The sequence below is a fragment of the Pyrus communis genome, chromosome 9 (assembly GCF_041283825.1).
Source record: "Pyrus communis isolate YQ-2024b chromosome 9, ASM4128382v1, whole genome shotgun sequence".
NCBI classification, from domain to species: Eukaryota; Viridiplantae; Streptophyta; class Magnoliopsida; order Rosales; family Rosaceae; genus Pyrus; species Pyrus communis.
The window spans coordinates 12,967,258-12,987,301 of record NC_142573.1 but is presented as its reverse complement, the minus strand read 5'-3'; the positions used below and the strand labels follow the sequence as shown (position 1 = coordinate 12,987,301).

The 20,044-nt window shown below is 34.1% G+C and overlaps 1 protein-coding gene across 1 annotated transcript; it reads left to right on the top strand.

Moving 5' to 3' along the window:
• The first annotated feature begins 8,160 nt into the window (after positions 1–8,160).
• On the top strand, positions 8,161–18,771 carry LOC137739148 (Root hair defective 3 GTP-binding protein (RHD3)). The gene is made up of 23 exons (XM_068478658.2): positions 8,161–8,363; positions 9,279–9,428; positions 9,765–9,831; positions 9,918–10,020; positions 10,871–10,941; positions 11,099–11,162; positions 11,283–11,348; positions 11,513–11,560; positions 11,641–11,703; positions 11,854–11,910; positions 12,094–12,252; positions 12,340–12,408; positions 12,502–12,593; positions 13,255–13,333; positions 13,729–13,894; positions 15,011–15,135; positions 15,333–15,595; positions 15,799–15,895; positions 15,982–16,146; positions 16,915–17,019; positions 17,648–17,742; positions 17,833–17,929; positions 18,082–18,771. Exons 1-23 carry the CDS (start codon positions 8,360–8,362, stop codon positions 18,307–18,309), a joined length of 2,433 nt encoding a protein of 810 aa, XP_068334759.2. The 5' UTR covers positions 8,161–8,359; the 3' UTR covers positions 18,310–18,771.
• The last annotated feature ends 1,273 nt before the right edge of the window (positions 18,772–20,044 follow it).

Sequence of the window (20,044 nt, the reverse complement as noted above, 5' to 3'; positions counted from 1 at the left end):
CTGTGCGTACCCAAGCATTGTCCTTTTAAGCCCCCATAAGTTTTCAATTTCTATCTCTCCCAATCGTAAATTTTCACAATTTTTCATTAATTTCATGTCGCCTAATGGACATAATTAACCTTTATTTTATATAGACTAGCATATGGGCACACACAAATTGTGTGAGAAATTTTTTTATTTTTGTTTTTGAAAGAGAATGAGAGAAGAAGAGAGTGATAGAGAATGTGGGAGTGAGAATTTTTTAATTTTTTAATTAGAGATATGTTAGGATTGCATATAGTTGAGGCTTTGAAAAAAAAATAGCAAATTTTGGTTGTGTGAAATTAAATTTTTGCCCCATATTTTTTATTCATATTATGTTTTAATTAGAGGGCTAAACTTGTAATTTCATAGGATTTTGGTTGATAATGAGTGTTTTATTAATTAGTAAAGATAATGAAACAAATAGTTAGAGGTTGAAACCTCTACTACAACCACAACCAACTAAATCGAAAACATAAACATTTTTAGCAGCAATCGTAATAGAATTCTCCAAAATGGTACATTAAAATAATAGTAAATACTTTATAATTTTAATAATGAAGATTCAAAAGTTTTAAGAGAATTTAACCACTTAAGGGTGTAGTCAAATTAAGGTTGGTTAATTACACTAACACCCCCTCAGGTTTATTGTGTTTTTACATAATCCCTTAACGTTTGAAACATAACAATAACACCCCTTGAGGTTTTAGTTCACTTTCACATAACCCCTTTAGGAAAAATTTGCCCTCATTATAATTAAAAATAAAATAAAAAGAAGCACGTGATCATTTACCACAGTGGTGAAAAGAAGTTGAGTCATTGCATGATGGTGTGGGTTCGAACTCCGTCGGTGACTAATTTAACATCTAATCTACCAAAATCTATCGTTTGAGAAAAAAATAAAAAAGTAAAAAGAAAATTAAAGAAATATTGTTATCTTTCTTCCTCTACCATGGACTTGGATCTTTCTCCAAAATTCGGCATAAAAGATTCAAGGTTTCCAACGACAACTTGCATTTCATGAGGAAGATTCTCGAGAATTCGGCGGTTTTCATATTTTTTTTACGGCTAAGAGTGAGGCCAAGCTTGTGGAGAGGCTGATTGATCGAAAAGCCAGGACAAAGGAGTAGCTTCATGTGATGACAGCTAGGGAGGAGGTGAAACATGTTAGGAATTCCATTATATTGTGGTGAAACCCCGTCCGGGGGGGGGGGGGGGGGGGGGGGCATGGGGGGCGAGGCCCTAAACCCCTATATTGATTTTAAAAAAAGTTGTTATTATTTTTAAATCAATTAAAATAAGGCTAAATTTGTCTTTAAGAAAATGTTTTAAGGTGATGTCAACCCTAAATGGGTTATGTGAAAGCCAATTAGAACCTCAAGGGGTGTTAGTGTTATGTTTCAAACGTGATGGGGTTTTGTGAAAACACGATAAACTTGAGGGGGTGTTAGTGTCATTAACCCAATCAGGATTTGATACAATTTTAATAGACTTTAAAATTTGAGTGTAGTAAATTAGGATTTTAAAAAAATTTGAAATTATATTGTAGTCAAATTAGAATTTTAGAGGATTTTAAGGAATACATCTAAATCCGGGAGTAGTCGTTTAGGTTATAAAAAAGTCCATACAAGTCTAGGTAGTGAAAATCTCAAAGATTTGCTAGGATTTTAATGGAGGATGGATTTTAATGAATTTGAAGATAGGTGTATAAATACCAAATGTCATCCAGAATCCCACCCTCCCCCCCCTCTGATTTCTTTTCATGCCAGAGGACAGAAAAGTCAACAGAATTGTAATACCCTGAAAATTTAAATATATGAACTTTATATTCATAATTGTGAATATGTGAAGAAAATCGAAATTAAATCGATGTACGGTCCCAAAGATAGAATTGGGAAAAATAGTAAAGTTTTGTTACGGGAATTATTATAATGTACGTACTCGTAGTATTGAGAGTTTATATTATTTTTCAGGAATTTTTATTAATTTATTTGAGTTCAGTTTTAAATTAAACTGCATATGAGGTTTAAAGTTTGGAAATTAACTATTTAAAATCTGTAGACCTTTTTAGGTCACAATTTATATTTTGAATAGGGCTTGAACTTACGAACGGGTAAGCGCAAACCGTTCGTGAAACGGAGTTATAACGAAAGAGTTATTAACGTTTAAAGTTAAGGACACTTTGGTAATTTTCCTATAATCGGGAATGCTCCAGAAAATCTGGAGTATGCCACGTGTGTGGCTATGATGAAAAGGTAAGGAGAGAAATGAGAGAAAGGAGGGAGAGGAGATGGGGGAACCGGCCAATGAGGAGATGGAGAAAAGAGGGGAAATGAGGGAGAAATAGAGGAGAAAATCGGATCCTTCATTGACCCCCGACCCGACCCAGTCGGATCTCCCGATTTCGATCACCGTTAATGACGGAACCGATGCCAAAATGATCCTTACTTTAAACTCAGTTGTCCTCCCTCCCAGTTACACCCAAGAAACCGAAGAAAAATGGTTGATTTTAAGAGGAACCGCACGGTGGGTTTGGGCTCGATTTGCCAAAACCTGGAGCTAACTCCAGCCATTACCATCACCAATAGTCTCCCCTCAATGTATGGAACAAAGCCCAAGCAATGGTTGGGGCATTGAAGTTCGTTTAAGGTCGAATTGAGAACACCTATTTCTAGGGTCTGGCGGTCCAATGATGATTTCAGGTGTTTCCCGACCGAATTAGACTTTGACCCAGGTATGAAAGTTGTTCCTCTCATTGAAATCTACTTGCTTGTAGAGTTTAGTAATTTTTAGAGTTAGTCGAAAAATTAGGTCCGTTTGTCGAAAACCGCCACCTGCGGTGGCGCGTGGCTAGTGGGCCGACACTTCCTTTTCATGCAGATTTTAATATTTTTAAATCCGTATTTGGTACCTATGTGATGTGATTCAATTGTGGAAGCATAATGGTGAATATTTCATTTCTAGAATATTTTCGGAAATAGATAAAAGGTTGAATGGTGAACTACGAAGGGCTTGATCCCGCTCAAGGGTATTAGGCAGTCTAACAAAGGTTAGATGCAGCCTTAAATAATCGAGAATTTTAACTTTTTTTGTGGAAAGTTGTTTTAATAGAAGGAATTTGGGGATTTAGTTGATAATCTAATTGTATGTTTTGATAATTGAAATATGGATATAATTTTGTGAGGAATTAAGGAATTGAAGTAAGGAATAGTGATTAATGGTAGTTAACTAAACAAGAATTTAGTTTGGGCCTATCACCAATATTATTTCCCGAAATAAATATTTCGGGGCCAAGGCGTGACAAGAATAGTCTTCCCCCATCTTTCTCGTAATGCTTTTTTTCTCATTAGTACTACGGTTTAGTGGTATTCATCTTCACTTGTAAGCAGTGGCGAAGTTAAGATGTGTCAAGAGGAGGAGCAAAATTTCGAAGGGTAAATGATCCCAAGAAAATGTAGACAACCAAATCCTTTTAGATAGTAGACAATATTACTGTCGTTCTTAATTTATCAATATAAACAAGTTACAATTATTAACGATGAAGTTTTATGTCATGAAAACATCGCATAATAGGCTCATCTATAAAAGCAAGGACATATTTCTCAGTATAAACAACCATTCTATCATGCAATCATTGATCTACCATTTCATCATTCCTTTGATAAGTGATCAAACTTATTCTCCAACATTCATGAGTGAGGGGACTACTTAATACATCCCAACTTAGTGAGTGACTTTCATTAAAACACCACTATTTTCATGTTAGTTTTCTAGATAATGAGCTCCATGAGACCACCTCAGGTTCGTGACGATTTCCATTAGGAATGGTTTCTAGATAATGGCGCATGGCACGTTGTGTTATTATTTAAAAAAAGCCCTAGCTCAAATAAAGATTACATAGACAATTAATAATTAATATATAATTGATAATTTAATAATACAACATGTCGAATCATATTACAAGAGAAACGTTTTTTTCACATGCCTATGTATATTAAATGTATTTAAAAAAATTTTACATTATCTAGACAAACTCTTTTTAATTAGGCTCCTAGCAAATATTTTAATTGGTGGTGATAAAATTTGATAAGTATAGGCCATATATGGCATTCAATTAACCTGTTAATCGGATTTAAAATTTTAGTTAGGGAAACTCTCACAAATAGATCACTAAAAACTTGACCTTAACATGTCATCTCATCTCATATCACCACGTAAGTTGTAACCTAAAAGTGAAAGAGCGAAAAATCTATGCAGATCGCCAGATGACCACAAAGTGCGTTGATATGTGTGTGTATATGGATTATGGGTCCCCTGCTGTTTTGTTCTTCGTTTTAACAAAACAAACCGTTTCATTTAAAATTTTCTTCTTTAGCGACGTTGTTTTGGCCTAGATTTCTGAAAAAAAGGGATCTGTTGCCATTGCAACCGCAATTGAGGAGTAGTAGTAAGTAGAGGGGTGGAATCTCGCTTCTAGGCTTGATTTTTGTTGACTGAAGGTGCGGCTGCACCTCCTTGCGCCTTTGCGGCTACCCCATTGGAAGGGCAGATGGTTACTCCTAGGCTTCATTTCTGGTGAGGGAGGGGTGGTCCCCTCTGTAGCTTTGTATGTGTTTGTAAATGAAAGGTCTTAGGTTCGATTATCATCAAATGTGAAATTGGACTACATTATTGCTAGTGCATTATGAGACTAAGCTTCCTTCATTTTTAATGTAGATACTATCAGTTGTTCAACAAAAAAAGTTTTAAGAGAATTTGAAAATTACACTTTTATTACAAATTCAGTCTTCTACAAAATAAATGGGAAAATACCTTTAGTTTTACAAAAATAATTAGTAAAACTCGTAGACATGGAGATATTGGTTCATATTAAAAGCATAGTACCTCATAGCCAAATTAAAATTTTAGAAAACAAAGCGAAACAAGATGTACAACAAACTTGACTCAGACCTTTAACGTTTACCGGTTATCACTACTCTTTGATATTATTAATAAATGAATGTGTAATTTTGGACTATCTTTATAACTTCATCTTGTGGACCAATATTAGACAAACGAATGTTGTTTAATAATGATGGAACATTCACCACACGAGATTTTTCAATGTGATCAGCATACGAGGTGGTACATCATATGTTACTATACAAATAGTAAAATATGTATATTAAAAAATTAATAACTTAAATAAAATTTTCAATCATTTACATAAAAATATATGGTGTATCATCAATGTTTCCCATCACAATAAAAAGTTTATCCACCACCACCCTAAAAAAAAAAAAAAAAAAAAAAAAAAAAATCGATACAGATGAGAGCCATCGCTCTTCATTTCTATTCAATATTGTTTTATTATTATATTAATGTATTTTGGTTATTAATTTTAGTACAAAACCGTGGGAAGATATATTGAATATTGAATCGGGCAAAGAGGGGTCCCACGCTTGGGTTTGTGGACCGAAAGCAGCCACTACGGAAGGCTGCGAGCTGGGCGTGTCCCCAGGGCGCTGCAAAGTCCATGCCGATCGAGCCGTCCAACCTTTTTTCTTTTTCAATTCTTGAAAAGGACACTGGGCGGCAACTGGGTCGGTGAAATAATGTGGGTCCATGCACCCCTACTTTGAAGAGACGATGATTCTCTCCGATCATTTTTGTGGGGATCTTTTCTAGATTTTTTTTATAGGGATTATTTTCAGATTTTTTTGTGGGATCCTATCTTGATTTTTTTTTTTTTGGGTGGGGATCCTATTCGGATCCTTTTTTTTTGCGAATCCTAAGGATCCTCATAGCTTAGTTGTTTATCATACATTATGCGATCATTTTTTGTTAGGTACTATTTGTATTTAATTTTTAATAAGAAATTCAAAATAATTTATGACCGCACGATGTACGATAAATGACTAGAATATGAGGATCCTTACGATCCCCACAATTTGAATCCGGATGGGATCCAAATCCATTTTGGATATCAATTTGTATACTATAGGTTGCTAGTCCATTGTGATGTTAAGTTCATTCCCTCTCCCTTAGTATAGATGATATTGATTGTTAAAAAGCAAAAACAATTGCTGTATCGTCTTGTAACAAGAGCACAAGAATTTTTTTTTTGACAATGATATTATATACGTTAAGGAGGTGGGAAGTGAGTTAAGTCTCACAATGAGCTAGTGATAATGTGGGTCAAATTCTCCTTTGGTGAGAATCGAACAAAAAAACTTCTCGCTTACTAGTAAAGAAATACCACTAAATCGTAGTACTAAGTGACTTGTTTTTTTTTTTTTAACAAACGATATTATTTACGCTAAAGGAAAAGGGATGGGCTTAACCTCATAATATGCTAGCAATAATGTGGTTCAAATTCACATTTGGTGAGAATCGAACCTAAAACCTCTCACTTATAAGTGAAAAGGAATACCTGTAGACCGTAGTACTAGGTGTCATTTGATATTACTAATTTCAGTTTTGACGAGAGCACAAGAATATGTGTAAAAAAAAAGCACAAATTCCATTATTATTAACCTAAAACGCCAAATGTTGGTGAACTCATGTAATATACATTTTTTCGATATTATAATATTTAGTTAAAAGTAAAAACAATGTGTAAAGAAGAAAAATATGTGCAACTATAATCTTCCAAAATAATAAAAGAAAACTAATGAAAATGGTTTGAAAACTTTGAGTTTTAATGATAAGGACAAAATAAAGAATAATATGAATAGTACCATAATTCATTTTTTAGTGTAAAAATATAATTTTTCGTTAAAATTAAATGTACCGTGTTCTTTTCGTTAAAATTTCCTAATAATAATTCACTCTTTTCAACTTTAATAATTCCCTAAGTCATCATGTGTCATAATTGCCTCGAGAAATGGCGACCAATAGCTAAAGGCTTTATGAAATATATGCTTGTCCTCTAATTTGTATCAATTTTTTGGAGGACGGGGATTTAATTAAATTGTGGAACATGTTTATGATACGTATAGTATACAAGTTCTTTTGTATGTGTGTATATAAAGAGCACACACAATATTTTTTTTTCAACCATCATGTTCAATTAAAATTTGATGCATAGCATGCATACTAATAAGTGGTCTAATAGAAATGCCGTAGAATTCCATAGTAATGTTCTATGATTTTGTGTTCGAGATGCGAAAATTGACAACAATGCATGATTTTTTAGTTGAAAGCTTTAAAATGAGGTGTGCCATTTAACAGTGGTTAGGGATGCCAAATGCTTAACAAATGTACAAGATAAATCTTTATCGAAAAGTATCGTCTTTATCAAAAAATATAAATAAAATCAAAAGTAATAACTCTCATCTACATCTCTCTCAAGTAAAAAAGAATATAATATGATTTTTCTAATATCAAATTTGCATATTTTCAATGGGGATGCTTTAGAATCCTTTTAGCCTTAATACAAAGTTTGAGCAAGTGATCATTTACCACAGTGGTGGAAATGTGTTGAGCCCTTGTATGACGACGTGGGTTCAAGCCTGTCGATGACTAATCTAACAAAATATATCATTTGACAAAAAAAAAAAAAAATTTGAAAAGCTTAAACATCAGAAACAAAATATTCTTAATGTTGAATAAATTAATCAAAATGATTAGCAAATACCCCATTTATAGGTAAAACTAGCATATTTTCACTACAAGAAAAAAATACTGGTGTCTATTAAATTTAGTGTTTAAAATATCGATATACAAATTTATAGAAATATCGATGGATATAACGAAATTGATATCAGTTATTCTCAATAAAACTTATGAAAATTTGTAATTTGGTGGGTCAACTCATTCAGATTTAATCGAAATTACAATAATTTCTCAAAAAAATTCAAAAGTTCAAAATCAACAATGTGTTCTGGTGGAATTCTGTAGTGAATTGGTAAATATTATTGACATCCACTGATTTTCTTACATCTTGACGATATAAGGTAAAGTTTGCATTTTACCTTTCTGTATCAATCATTTGATTTTTCCAATATATTACAAAAAAAATAACAATTTCGTGAATATTTTAAATACTAGTTAAATTATTCAATCAAGTTGATTGGAGAAAGTAAAATGAGGGAATTTAAAAAAAAAAAAAAAAGTTTTACCTATTAAAAGAAAATGATTTAGCCAAAAGAATCACCTAAAAGTAATTAGAGGAACAAAAGAAAGTCACGCACGCCCACTTTTTAAGAACAAAAGCTCAAACTCTCTCTCCTCTGCGATCGCTTGCTCTTTCTCTCTCCCTCTCTTCTCTCTGCTCCTAACCGATCTCTTTCTCTCAATCTCGCACACATTTTGAAGCCCGTCATCTCAAGCTCTTCGAGGCCAATCTCGCCCGAAAATGGGTACCTTCTCATTCCTCCGATCCACCTGATTTATATTACCCAAATCATAATTATAACCTGACGTTTATTTATTTATCCATTTGTTTAATTTTCCGTTTTCCATTAATTAATTGCGATTTACCACCTGATTGCCATCAATTTCAGACGTTTATTGATTGTGATACAGAGAGCGGTCATGCGTATTTGGCATTTCCTACTTTGGGTTTCAGTTTTTGTGTTTAACTGTTCGTGTAATATAACTTAATTTAGGTTGATTTGATTGATTTTGCATCAGTTGGATGCAAATTTTGGGGTTTTGAAGGGTAGATTAAGGGGAAATAATTGGTTGTAAAAGCCCCCTTTTTTTTTTTTTTTTTTGTTTTGTTTCTGTTTGGTTAGTCAGAAAGTGTAGGAAAACATAACAAAATGTTTTCTCTTTTATTCATTGAGTTAAGCTTGAGATGCCGGAAATGTAATTGGATGTTAATCTGGGGATTATAGGATTTTTTTGGGCTTAATTGAGGTCAGTAGATTAATTTGTTACACAAATGTAATTGATTTAACTTTCTCATCAGCAATGTAATATCGGGGTAAGGTTAATTTGCATGATACTTGCAGATCAGTGTAAAAAATTTACCTTTCTAAATTCAAGATCTAAAAAAATTATGTTTTTGTTGTGATGTACAAAAGGCACGCAGAAATATATATGATTGGATGAATTTTTAAGAGTAATGAGAAAATTGGTGGCTATTATGTTTGTTTGTACAGTTGGTCTTTGTTTATTTTGGCTTTTTATAAATGCTTTCCATGATATTTGAATCAACAAACCTAATGTGTGCCAGATTGAATTCTTTATCTGTTTCTTTAGGACATTTTGTATCTTTGAAATCCATGGATTTTGTTTCTTATCTAACATTTGAGCACACTCTCATCCAGCAAAAAGTGAGGAGTGCTGCTCTACTCAGCTTCTTGACGGGGATGGTACATTCAATGTCACCGGAATTGATCAGTTTATTAAGGAGGCAAAATTGGCTGAATGCGGACTTTCTTATGCCGTTGTCTCCATTATGGGACCACAAAGTAGTGGTATGCATTCATTTCCTCAAGCATAGCATATAAGTCTTTATTTTTCCCGGGTAACTTTGTTGAGGGTTTAGATATGATGAAGTGTGTTTTATTAAATTATTGTTCAGTATATTGCTACCTGTTTGAAGTTTAAATCAGACGGAGAAGAGTTTATAATGTGCTTTGGTAATTAAAGGCATGAATTTCTATGGAATATGTTTTCTGTTTTCAAATCTGACACCGATAAGCTATTTTTTGAGTTTAGCTTGCATGGAGGGATGTCATATTGTCTTCTTCTTCCTGAATATATGTTAAGGTTTCACTTAATTTTTTTTTTCCTACTAATGATCTGGCCAGGAAAGAGCACATTGTTAAATCATTTATTTGCTACCAACTTTCGCGAGATGGATGCTTTTAGAGGAAGGCAAGTTCTCATGATGCTCAATATTAAATTAGTTATGTTTTTATTTTATGATCACAAAATGTTGGGTGCATTTTTTTTTTTTCCAGGTCGCAAACAACCAAAGGTATTTGGGTTGCAAAATGCGCCGGCATTGAGCCTTGCACTCTTGTAATGGATTTAGAGGGTACCGATGGAAGAGAACGAGGAGAGGTGCTTTTTACACCCCACTTTAGTTATCTTTAAATTATCATTAATGGTCATGCTTGGATTTTATCATCAAAACCAGTTCTCTGTTATATTCTTCTGTGCCCTTGTAGCTTAAAGAAAATCAATACTTACTCTATTAAGTAAGAGTAGACGTTGGTAATTTGACTAGCAAATAAATGAGAAAACGGAAAGGAAAAAGTGTTATCACTTAGGGATTTATCATTGTTTCTCTCGTGCAATTGTACATTTTTTTAATGTTGAGTGTTGTGAAGCCTTCAAATGCTATGATTCCTTTGCTGCTATGATCAATTAATTTGTGGAATTAATAGAGGATAGTGCCATTCACACACCCTTTTTACCTCCCACACACCATTGTTAACTTTTGGCCATTGATCTTCTTTAATTCATTTGATCCGATGGCTGAAAATGGAAAGGGGGTGTGTGAGAAGTAAAAATGTGTGTGTGGGTAGCACTACCCTTAATAGAGTGCAACTACCTGACAAGTTCACTTTTATTTTATTTTATAAAACACTGGATCAGTGCTTTTCTATTAAAATGATCTTCAAATTTAATGCATCAAGCTCAACTATAAGATGGTAGAAAGTGGATTCGCAAATGTCTGTAGTCTTTATTAACTATTCCACACTGTAATGCATTATTCTGTGAACATTCTTTTTCCAGGTTCAAGTATTTTAATATGGAATTAGGTTGTGTAATTTAATTCGTTTATTTTGAACTAACTGTTTAAACACTGTAATGCATTATACTGTAACATTTGATCTAACTGTTTAAACAGTTCTGGACAAGAATGACATAATTGTTTTGATTATTATTATCTGTTTTTCTTTTCAAGGATGATACTGCATTTGAGAAGCAGAGTGCCCTCTTTGCTCTTGCTGTTTCAGATATAGTGCTCATAAACATGTGAGTTTTTCTACCCTTTAAAATATTTTTTAGTCTAACCATGTCAATATGTATTGCTTTATATCCTGCTTAGTTGCTCTTAATTAATATATTGTTTGGGGTTTCATTTTTCCATAATCCATGTGAGTTATTCTCTAAAACAATTTTTGTCTTCCAGGTGGTGCCATGATATAGGCCGTGAGCAAGCTGCAAACAAGCCTCTCCTGAAGACTGTGTTCCAAGTATTTTTATACCTAGCTTCTGTGTTTAAGCAGTTAGTATAAATGTCATAAGATTGCTTTTGGTTTTTTTTTTTTTTTTTAAATTTTTTAATTTTTTATAACTTTATGCTTGACTAACAGGTGATGATGCGATTATTTAGTCCGCGTAAAACAACCCTGATGTTTGTCATCCGTGATAAGACAAGGGTTAGTTCCTCTCTTCTAGCTTCCTATGTCGTAGCCTGAGATGGAGTCAACTTTACTCTGCATTTATTATTCATATTTTAGTTCCTGTTGCATCACTTTGTTTCTTTGTATAAGTCTTTTCAATTCTGGGTTGAGTTTTTGATTGTATCCTTTTCTCTGTTTAGACGCCGTTGGAAAATTTAGAACCAGTGCTTAGAGAAGACATTCAGAAGGTAAGTGATTTATTTCTTTACTTATTATTTTCTGACTTAAGTTGATGTTTATTTTCAACCTTCTTTATCCTTTGTTGCAGATATGGGACTCTGTTCCTAAACCTGAAGCCCACAAGGAAACTCCACTAAGTGAATTTTTTAATGTAAGATGCCAATACTTTTTTGACATATGAGCATAGACATGTACTCATTTTTGTGGGCTAAACTGTTAAAGAACGACAGTAATTTGATGTTATTGTGGTGAAAACTATGAATCATGTGTATTGACAATGTTTTGATGATTGAATGGTTAGGTTGAGGTTGTTGCTCTTTCTAGTTATGAAGAAAAGGAAGAGCAATTTAAGGAGCAGGTATATGTCTATATGTGTGTCTGTTGATCACATAGAATTATTTTTAGCCTTGTATCAGGTTAAATTAAAAATTTAATATTGGTTTCTTTGTTCTTGGGATACAATGAACTTTAGCTTTTTGCTAGATATAGCTATCTAACATTTTTGTTTTCTTTCTTTGGTAAATTATGTTTATAAATTAAGGTTGCTAGCTTGAGGCAGAGATTTTATCATTCTATTGCACCTGGTGGTCTTGCTGGAGACCGACGGGGAGTAGTTCCTGCTTCAGGGTTTTCGTTTAGTGCACAGCAGATATGGAAAGTCATCAAAGAAAACAAAGATCTTGATCTTCCTGCCCACAAGGTAACCCTGTGAATATATTCTCACTTATGACATTCATGTCCTATGCATTTTATTTTAAATAAGCCATCTTTTGTTCAATCATTGTAGGTCATGGTGGCTACTGTACGTTGTGAAGAAATTGCAAATGAGAAGTATGCTGCTTTTGCAGGAAATGAGGTATCTATTTTCATATGGTACCACATTTTTTTATTCTTAAAATCTTGTTGACGTTATAAATTTGGTGGCCCTTGAACTCCTAAATTATCACAGGAGTGGAGTGAGTTGGATGAGGCTGTTCAGTCCGGTCCTATTTCTGGCTTTGGGAAGAAGCTCAATTCAATCCTTGATACTTATCTATCAGAGTAAGTATCTTCATCTGATTTTCTTGGCGGCAAAGCTATAGGATACATTTTGATCTAAGGAGAGAGAAGTTCTTTAACTGTCTTGTGCTAATTAGGTAGCATGCACTTTCTGTGAACATCTAGAATTCACTTTGATGGTCACGTTAGGTTTGTTGTAGAAACTTGCTTCTAGGTTCTGGATTATGGTACTCATGATACACAAGACTCTTTAAGTGAGCCTCATTTCAATTCAACTGGAGGATGGGCACTGGTTACACTATGGTTTTTTGTTATGTCAAATACCCAAAGCGCTTTCGGAATAGTGGGTGATCAAGTGTTAGTCCGTGCTATTGGTCAAGGTTTTTCCTTTGTTTTTTGGGTACAAGGTTGAGGCCTTGTAAAAGACGAGTGAACAATACACAAAATGGTAATAACAGAAAGAGAAAGAATCTCATTGACACAGTAAAAGGGGAGGAAGAGAAATAAAGTTGGCTGCTTTATGTTTTATGTTCAGATTTTTCGTTAAATTGCTTGTTAGAAATGTGCGCGTAACTTTACCTTCGCTTTAATTGTACTGAGCAACTTCAGGTTTAAGGTTTCTGTTGCAGTTCACCTTTTGCCTTGTGTGGTTGAATAGTTCTTTGTATTTAGTTGATTAATATGTTTATTTGTGCAATTTTAGGTATGATGCAGAGGCTATATATTTTGATGAGGGTGTCAGAACTGGGAAGCGCCAGCAGCTCGAAGAAAAATTGCTGCAAGTAATAATCTCGATGTCATTTTTGTGCAAGCTATGTTCCTCTTTTGTTCCCCCTCCCCCCTGTAGGGCCTACTGAGGCTATGCAGTGTTGCATATTTTGTAATTTTTTTGCCTATAGAAATTGAAGAACAAGTTATGTTTGTAGTTCCTCCTTGAATCTGCTATACATGTCAAATGTATTGGAAAACAAGTTATTTTTGCCTACGGAAATTGAAGACCAATGTATAGTAAAGCTTTTTGAGGCCTTCCAAGAGATTAAAGTTTAACTTGTTTTGCATAAAATTATCCCTTTTGAATATAAAATGAGTTCCAATACCATCTACCTTATTCATGTCTTTGTTCTCTTATTCACCTTTTCTGCCCATTTTTCTAATCTTATTTTTCCTTTCTTGTTAGCTTGTCCAACCTGCGTTCCAAGCTTTACTGGGACATATAAGATCTGGTACTCTGGATAAGTTCAAGGAAGCATTTGATAAGGCTTTGAAAGGTGGGGAGGGATTTTCAGCGGCTGCTCATAATTGCTCTCAGTCCTTTATGGCTCTGTTTGATGAAGGATGTGCAGGTATGTTTTGGGAATTCCATTTTTTAGCAATAGCTGAAAATTTAAGAATAAATAAAAAATTGAATTACAAAATAAGAGAAGCCTTTAAGTTGATTAAAGAATACATAACCAGTTTGGAATGTATCGATGTACACTCCTCAGAACACATTTAAAAAAACTGAATTACAAAATATGAGAAGCCTTTAAATTGATGAATCGAAGAATACATAGGTCACGAAACAGTTTGACATGTACTAGTGTACACCTTATAACACGTTCAAGGACAAGTTGAGTAAAGTGTTTCTTCCTACCAGAGCCAATGTGTTCTTAAGGGGGAGACTTCAAAATAACAGATTTTTGAATTGGCTCCACAGATTTGAATACTCTTTTCTTGAATATCATTAAAAATTTTGGGATTGCCTAGTATTCCACCAATTAGTAAACCAAGATTCCAGACTTTTATTAAATGAGAGAGAGATCCACCAAGGCAAAAATACTATAGATGCAAGATATAGAAGGGAAATTAATACTTTCTTTTTTGCCATTTTTTCGTCTGTGAATTTTAAATTTTTTTATGAATGCACCTCATTCGTCGACTCTATATGATACTAATATTTCTATCAAGCATAAGTTCTATCACAAGTCATCGATGTGTTTCAGGATTTTTTTGTAATTCTGTACAGCGGTTAGTCCTTGAATTTTAGAAAGAATACAGAATACAGAATAAGAAATAGCCCTCTTCAAATTAATAGTAGTCGGATTTCAAGACGAAAGAACTCTCGTTCTATCAAAATATCAAATATTTAGAAAAAAAATTCTTTACTTCATACTTTATGATGAAATGTTTTGTTTTGATATATGATGAATCTATCATTTAGATTTGTTATTGAATTGAGTTAAATGGATTTACATACACATAAAAAAAATTGTGGACATAAACAATTTAGTTTTAGAATTGTTTCATATACGTTTGCTTTGGCTCGAGTAAGCGTTCTGAAGGAACTTCAGTTAAGTTATGCTATAGAAAAAAGATGATTCTTGAGTATTTTTTATCTCCTTGCAAAGTATTCATTCATTCTTCAGTTCCTTTTTCATGCTTTGAAAGTACAATGTAATATTAACACATTATTTTTGCAGATGCTGTTATCACACTAGCAAACTGGGACACATCAAAAGTAAGGGATAAACTTAAACGAGATATAGAAGCCCATATTGCTTCAGTTCGTGCTGCTAAGCTATCTGAACTTACTGCACTTTATGAGGTATACTGGCATATTTTTTTTCACTGGTCCTTGTGGAATGATTGGGGTAACGGATAATTAGAACCCAAGCAAAATTAGAGTGCAGAAGGAAATTAAAAGGGAACTGGGATCAAGCAAAAACTTATATGGTTTTGACCTATATTTTTCTTGATTGAATTATCTAATGGACCATGCTGATAATTTGACTACATTTTCAGTCAAAATTGAAGGATGCATTATCGGCACCAGTAGAGGCTCTTCTAGATGGAGCTAATAGTGAGACCTGGCCCTCAATAAGAAAACTTTTCCGGCGTGAGACAGAATCAGCTGTCTCCGGGCTCTCTAGTGCACTTTCTGGTTTTGATATGGATGAAGAAGCTAAGGGCCAAATACTTGCAAATCTGGAGGCGTATGCAAGAGGTGTGGTAGAAGCTAAAACAAAGGAAGAGGCTGGAAGGGTTTTGATTCGTATGAAGGACAGGTAGGAAATCCTTGCAATGGTCACATTCAGGTGTCTAATTGTTTCAGATTTTATCATATGAAAATTAAGCTTGAATTTGCCCATGGTTCTGAGACGTTCAGTTGTCTAAATTTGAGTTTATCTTGTGCAAATTTAGATTTAATTTTCTGACAGGTTTGCAACAGCACTTAGCCATGGTTCTGAGGGTTTAAAATTATCTACAGGTTTGCAACGTTATTTAGCCATGATTCTGATTCAATGCCACGTGTCTGGACTGGGAAGGAAGATATTAGATCAATTACCAAAACTGCTCGTTCTGCAGTATGTCACAGTTTCTGTATTATCTGTTACATTTTGTGTCTGAATTCTCCGTAAAGATTTCTCAACTATATTTTCAACTTTTGCAGTCCTTAAAATTGCTTTCTGTTATGGCTGCAATCCGTTTGGATGATGAGGGCGCTGATAATATTGAGAATACTTTGTCCCTTGCCTTGGTGGATTCCACAAATGCTGCTGTTAAAGATCGGAGTATCACGACCGCTGACCCACTGGCTTCAAGCACTTGGCAAGAGGTGGTTTTTTTATTTTATTTTTTTTAAATTTCAAGCTTGTGAATTTTTAATTTGTATTGCAGTGTCCCATCTTTTGTTTATTTTAGAGGTGGCTCAAAACTGAGCGCGGTGGCGTTGTAGGATTTATATAGCCGACCCCACTTAGTGGGATAAGGCTTTGTTGTTGTTGTTGTTTGTATTGCAATGTCCCATCTTTAAGAAAATAGTGTTAGCATTGTCGGGAAACTAAAAGGTAAAATTTAGTAATGACATTGGCCTACCCGTCAGAATGCATATGCCAAAATATGACATTTAGTATATGGGTGTATCACAAATTCAAAATACAGCACTGAAAACTCTTATAAAAACATTTAAATATTATGCATATGCATGCACTGGCCCACCCAGTTACCTGAGATGATCTAGATAACTTAAGTAAAATATGAAATAGGAGAACAGAAAACTGAAATAGGGGAGGCATATATGGGTGTAGTGACTAGTCACATTACTCATGATTAAAATTTTCTTTTAGTAACTACAACTACAAGGAGTTACACTTTTTTTTATAGTGGTTAAACAGGGGTTGTACATTAACGAAAGACAACTAAACTTAACAAAGAAATTTGCAAAGTAAAAGACAGTTAATAGCCAGGGGTTCAGCTGATCCCGGAAGTCTTAGTCGGGTTTGGCAATGTATTCTTTTATGTGCTCGTTCTGTGGTACTGCTGGTAGGCCTTAGTTTTTCATGTAAGCAACAAGTAGCTTTTGTGACTTCCCTCTTATTTGCAGATTTCAGCATCAAAAACATTGATCACACCTGTCCAGTGCAAATCTTTGTGGCGGCAATTCAAGGCAGAGACTGAGTACAGTGTTTCTCAGGCTATTTCTGCACAGGTATGATACAATGCTTGCTAATATATATGTTTTGTTTCGTCCTCCATCTGCTATGGCTTCTTATTTTTCTTAATGGAATCCATGAACTGTTTTTTATTGGGTCTCCTATAAAGTATTATTTGGTGGGCTTTTATTGTTATACTGTGTTTTTGTTGGGTTTAGATTTAGATTGTACCATTGCAGTGCATTTACACCTTTATTGATCTTATGCCTTGCTAGATTTTGTTTAATTTAAATCAAATGGGTCATTATTTTTTCAAGAGGTGTTTCAAACAGAATTTCTTAATTGAATTACTCATGTAATATTTCATCTTTTGTTATTGTTGGTAGAGATTAGAGAATAGTTCTAAGGAGTTAAAGAGGTAAAACCAAATCATTATAGAGGGCCGCTTAACTTATATTTTGCAGTTGAGTCAATGCATGCAGTGTTGCTATTGCCCTGCATAAATGGTTACTGTTACTTGGAATACATTAGATTCAAAGTTTTTAGCCACGGTTGAGATGAATATATTGAACGATACATGTGATATAAATATTCTTATCAATAGCTCTTCAATTTAGTATTTCTATGAGCTTAACTTACTGATAGTCACACCTAGTCCATTCCTTATGCTATTTTACTTTTCAGGAAGCTAACAAGCGTAATAACAACTGGTTGCCACCTCCGTGGGCTATTGTTGCCTTGATTGTGCTGGGATTCAATGAATTTATGACACTTTTAAGGTACATACTTTTGTGAAGGTAGATGATGATGCTGGTGCTCTACCTTTTATTTTATCCATTACCACCATTCTCACTATACCTTCATGGCAGAAATCCTTTCTATCTGTGCGTCATCTTTGTGGCCTTTTTACTCGTTAAAGCCCTATGGGTGCAGCTAGACGTCGCGGGTGAATTCCGCAATGGTGCTGTGAGTATCAAATCACAAGTTTATCTCCTCCCTCATCCCTTCCCAAACTATTTAAGATAGGACTCCGGTCATATAATACGAATAACAACATATTGTTATTGCAAAGGGTTATTTAGAAGTTGACTTGTAATCGTGTGATACTGCGTCTGCAGCTTCCCGGGCTTCTATCCTTGTCGACCAAGGTGGTACCAACTATCATGAACATGATGAAAAGACTAGCAGAAGAAGGGGCAAAGCCTGCAGCTAATGATCCTCCGAGGAACCCTGCACCAGCATCAACGGGCTATGGGAAAGAAGGGAATTCTAGCAGTGAAATGTCATCAAGTGGCTCATCGGGAGTGACAGAATCTGAATACTCCAGCTCCTCAAAACACGACTAGTTTAAACAATCTGAACAAAGGCCCTTTTTTCTGTTTGAAGATTCTGGTGTTCTGCGTACTTAATGTCAGGGTGTTAAGTCGCTTATCATCCTCGTATGTTAGTTCTGTGAGCTTGTATGTTACCTTTGCAAGCGTACAGCAGTAATAGTTTTGTAGGCATCATTTTTTAGCGAGTGCCGCATACAAGGGGCAGTTTGTTGTTTTGAGGAAGCCCCATTAAGCATTTATTTTGTCAGTATAGGTGTGTTCTTGTTTATTTGGTGTTGGAGGAGCTACTAATGGCTCCTTTCAGTGATCGATATTGATATCGATCATGTTCGTTGATTGCATCAGTTTTGTATTGCTAAAGTTGTAGCCATGCTTGGTGTTGGAGTTAACTGAATATTGGCAAGCAATTCACTCAGTATTTCATGTGTAAGAACACTCCTTTGGATAAAAGCCTATACTAATTCTTTTTGGTAATTTTATATTTTCCCGGGAGAGAATCCTAGTCTTTAGTTTCTGTTTGTTTACTCTTTTGTGTACAGTAGTTTTACTTTCTTCCCGCCACTGCTAGTTTTTTATTTTTTTATTTTTTTAATTTTTTTTTTGTCAAACGATCGATTTTGTTAGATTAGATGTGAGGTTAGTCACTGCTAAGATTTGAATTCATGTCGTCATGTAAAGGTTTAACACATTTCCATTAAAGGGCCATTTGCCCACCACTGCTCTTGCTCGCCTCATAACCTTGTTGTCTTCGTCATCTCGGACTTCAAATTGCTCTCTTCTGTTTTCGACGTGTTGCTTGACTCAAAGCTACGAATTGGAGCCAGTCACCAGTTTCCGACGGAGAGATTATTATTGGCCATCCTCTATACCTTGCGGCTACAAACTCTGAATGTGAATTATAAAGGAGTCATGATTCTATTTGGTAACATTTTGCAAAACAACTTTTCAAAATGTGTTTGGTCTGTTCAGGGTCGGTTTTGAGATTTTTTAGGCCCATGGCGATGCTACTATACCCTAATTTTGTATAAAAAAAAATTATTTGTTTTCATATGTAAGATTTCGATAAATTTATATTATAGAGAAGCATCTCAAACTCAATAATTTAGAACACAAAAAAGCTAATTTATTTTGTATTGAGACAAAGGGAACCAAAAAAACTTCGGGTGTACAAATAGATAGATGATGAGTTTTGTTTCCCTTCTATCTGAACTTTTAAAGTGTTTTTTTTATTTAAATAGTAAGATGTTTTTCCTTATTAACATATGGGACTTAAAAAACAATCATATCTTTCGAGTCTTTAATTGATATGTATCAGCAATGAATGAGCACCAAAATTAAACCTATTATCGATAGACATACATACATTAATTTCTTGAAGGTTAATGCTAGGGATACCAGATTTATAACCATATGATGTGATTGTTGATGATTGAATTATTATTTAAATGTTAATTAACGTGCTTATCTCTTATTGGTGACACACCTTATTGTTTGCAAATTTAGTCTAAAAACTTGTTCTATTCATTACTCTTTGTTGAAGTTAGACTTGAATTAGAATGAATGTCTAAAAACTACAATCCACATAGCTACTAGCTAGTAATTAAAAATAAATCAACAACCAAATAGACATTTGTAAAAATTAGAAAGAATAAAAATGAACATAGCATTTCAAACTTAGGACCTCTTGTTAATTTTAAACAACATGTACAACTACTTTTGATTAAACTTCTTGATCATTTAACCAAAT

What these genes read in the sequence shown, in the direction of transcription:
- LOC137739148 (XM_068478658.2), top strand. An exon ending in TTGATCTTCCTGCCCACAAG is followed by an intron (nt 12,253 to 12,339) that starts GTAACCCTGTGA and finishes CAATCATTGTAG; the next exon opens with GTCATGGTGGCTACTGTACG. An exon ending in CTTGATACTTATCTATCAGA is followed by an intron (nt 12,594 to 13,254) that starts GTAAGTATCTTC and finishes GTGCAATTTTAG; the next exon opens with GTATGATGCAGAGGCTATAT.